The 1,637-nt window shown below is 42.3% G+C and overlaps 1 protein-coding gene across 1 annotated transcript; it reads left to right on the top strand.

Annotated features, from left to right (window-relative positions):
• The first annotated feature begins 292 nt into the window (after positions 1-292).
• On the top strand, positions 293-1,232 carry LOC121476585 (olfactory receptor 51I2-like). The gene is given in 2 exon segments (XM_041730675.1): positions 293-1,035; positions 1,037-1,232. Coding segments are annotated over 2 exon segments (939 nt in total).
• The last annotated feature ends 405 nt before the right edge of the window (positions 1,233-1,637 follow it).

Below are 1,637 nucleotides of genomic sequence, written 5' to 3'. Positions count from 1 at the left end.
TCATAGCTTTGAATGTGGGAAGGAGCATCATGGCAATGGGCACAGGTGTAAAGGAAGCAAAGTAACCTGTTTAGCCAGCTGGATAAAGAGAAAACTCAGACAATTGCAGAGATCTTAGTGACAATGAGGGACAAGGATAAGTGGTTTGGTGAGCAAGACTGGTTAATGCTATAAACTAAGGGGTTGGATGATACATGAGAGTCTTAAAATATTAGGTCTAGGCCATAAATTAAACTGTATGTTTGTCTTTTTTACAGGATAGTGGTCCTAGAACCTAAGCAGTAGTGCCAACATGGGAGGTAAGCCCCACAACAGCTCAGACTTGCCTCCTTTCACCCTGTCAGGGTTCCCAGGGCTGGAGACATCCCAACATTGGATGTTTCTGCTCTTTGGTATCCTCTACATTGTCTCCATTGTGGGCAATGCCCTTATCCTTTTCATCATCAAGGGGGTACAGAGTTTGCATAAGCCTAAGTACTACTTCCTATCCCTGCTGTCAGTTAATGACCTAGGTGTGTCCTTTTCCACACTGTCCACCATGTTGGCCACATTTTGCTTCCACTTAAGAGAGATCGGCTTTGATTCTTGCATAGCTCAAATGTTTTTTATCCACCTCTTCTCCTTTATGGAGTCTGGAGTTCTCCTGGTTATGAGTTTTGACTGCTATGTGGCCATCAGTAACCCCTTGCGCTATGCCACAGTGCTCACTGATGCCTGTGTGGTGTGCCTGGGCATGGCTGTTGTCATCTGTGGTTTCTGTATGGTTTTCCCACTGCCCTTCCTTCTGAAGAGGTTGTCCTTCTGCAAGGCCAATGTACTCTCTCATCCTTACTGCCTGCATCCAGATCTGATCCACTTGCCCTGTGGTGACATTACCATCAATAATATTTTTGGTCAATTCATTGTCATCTCTAACTTTGGTCTGGATTCTGCTCTCATTCTCCTCTCCTACCTGCTCATCCTGCGCTCTATACTTGCTATTGCCTCCCGGGAGGAAAGACTTAAGACCCTCAATACGTGTGTCTCACATGTGTGCTGTTATGTTCTTTGTGCCTATGGTCGGTGTGTCCATGGCCGCTCGCTATGGGAGGCATGCCCCACAGTATGTACATACACTCATGTCCCTCATCTACCTTTTTGTACCTCCTATGCTCAACCCAGTCATCTATTCCATCAAAACCAAAGAGATCCGTCAAAGGCTTTGCAAAATACTACTGGGAACAAGGTTTTAAGGAGGAGACATGTTAAAATTCCAAGATTCAGCGGATATCTATTGTTAGTCCACAAATTTGAGTTTTTAAAAACTGCTTTGACAAAACTTTTAAAATATCTTTTTAGTCAGTAACCAAAATTAGGATTTCTGCCTAACAACAGTTTAGACTCAAGCCAAGTTTTGCCAGGGTAAACTGGGTCATAATTTAGCAAAAACAAACAAATAGAACAGAATTTGCTCATTTTCCCTCTTTTTTAATCCAACAATACACATCCTATAACAAATCTTTCATTTCAGCCCGATGTTTCTCTTACCTTTGCTTAAAGTGAATCAGCACAAAGGAAATTGCTTATTACCATGGAAACTGTTATAATGGGTAAAGGAATTTGTTTCCTCAAGATTATGTCAAAGGTAGTTCTAGTTT

Source organism: Vulpes lagopus, chromosome 15 (assembly GCF_018345385.1).
Source record: "Vulpes lagopus strain Blue_001 chromosome 15, ASM1834538v1, whole genome shotgun sequence".
Lineage (NCBI taxonomy): Eukaryota > Metazoa > Chordata > Mammalia > Carnivora > Canidae > Vulpes > Vulpes lagopus.
This window is presented reverse-complemented; position numbering and strand designations above follow the sequence as displayed.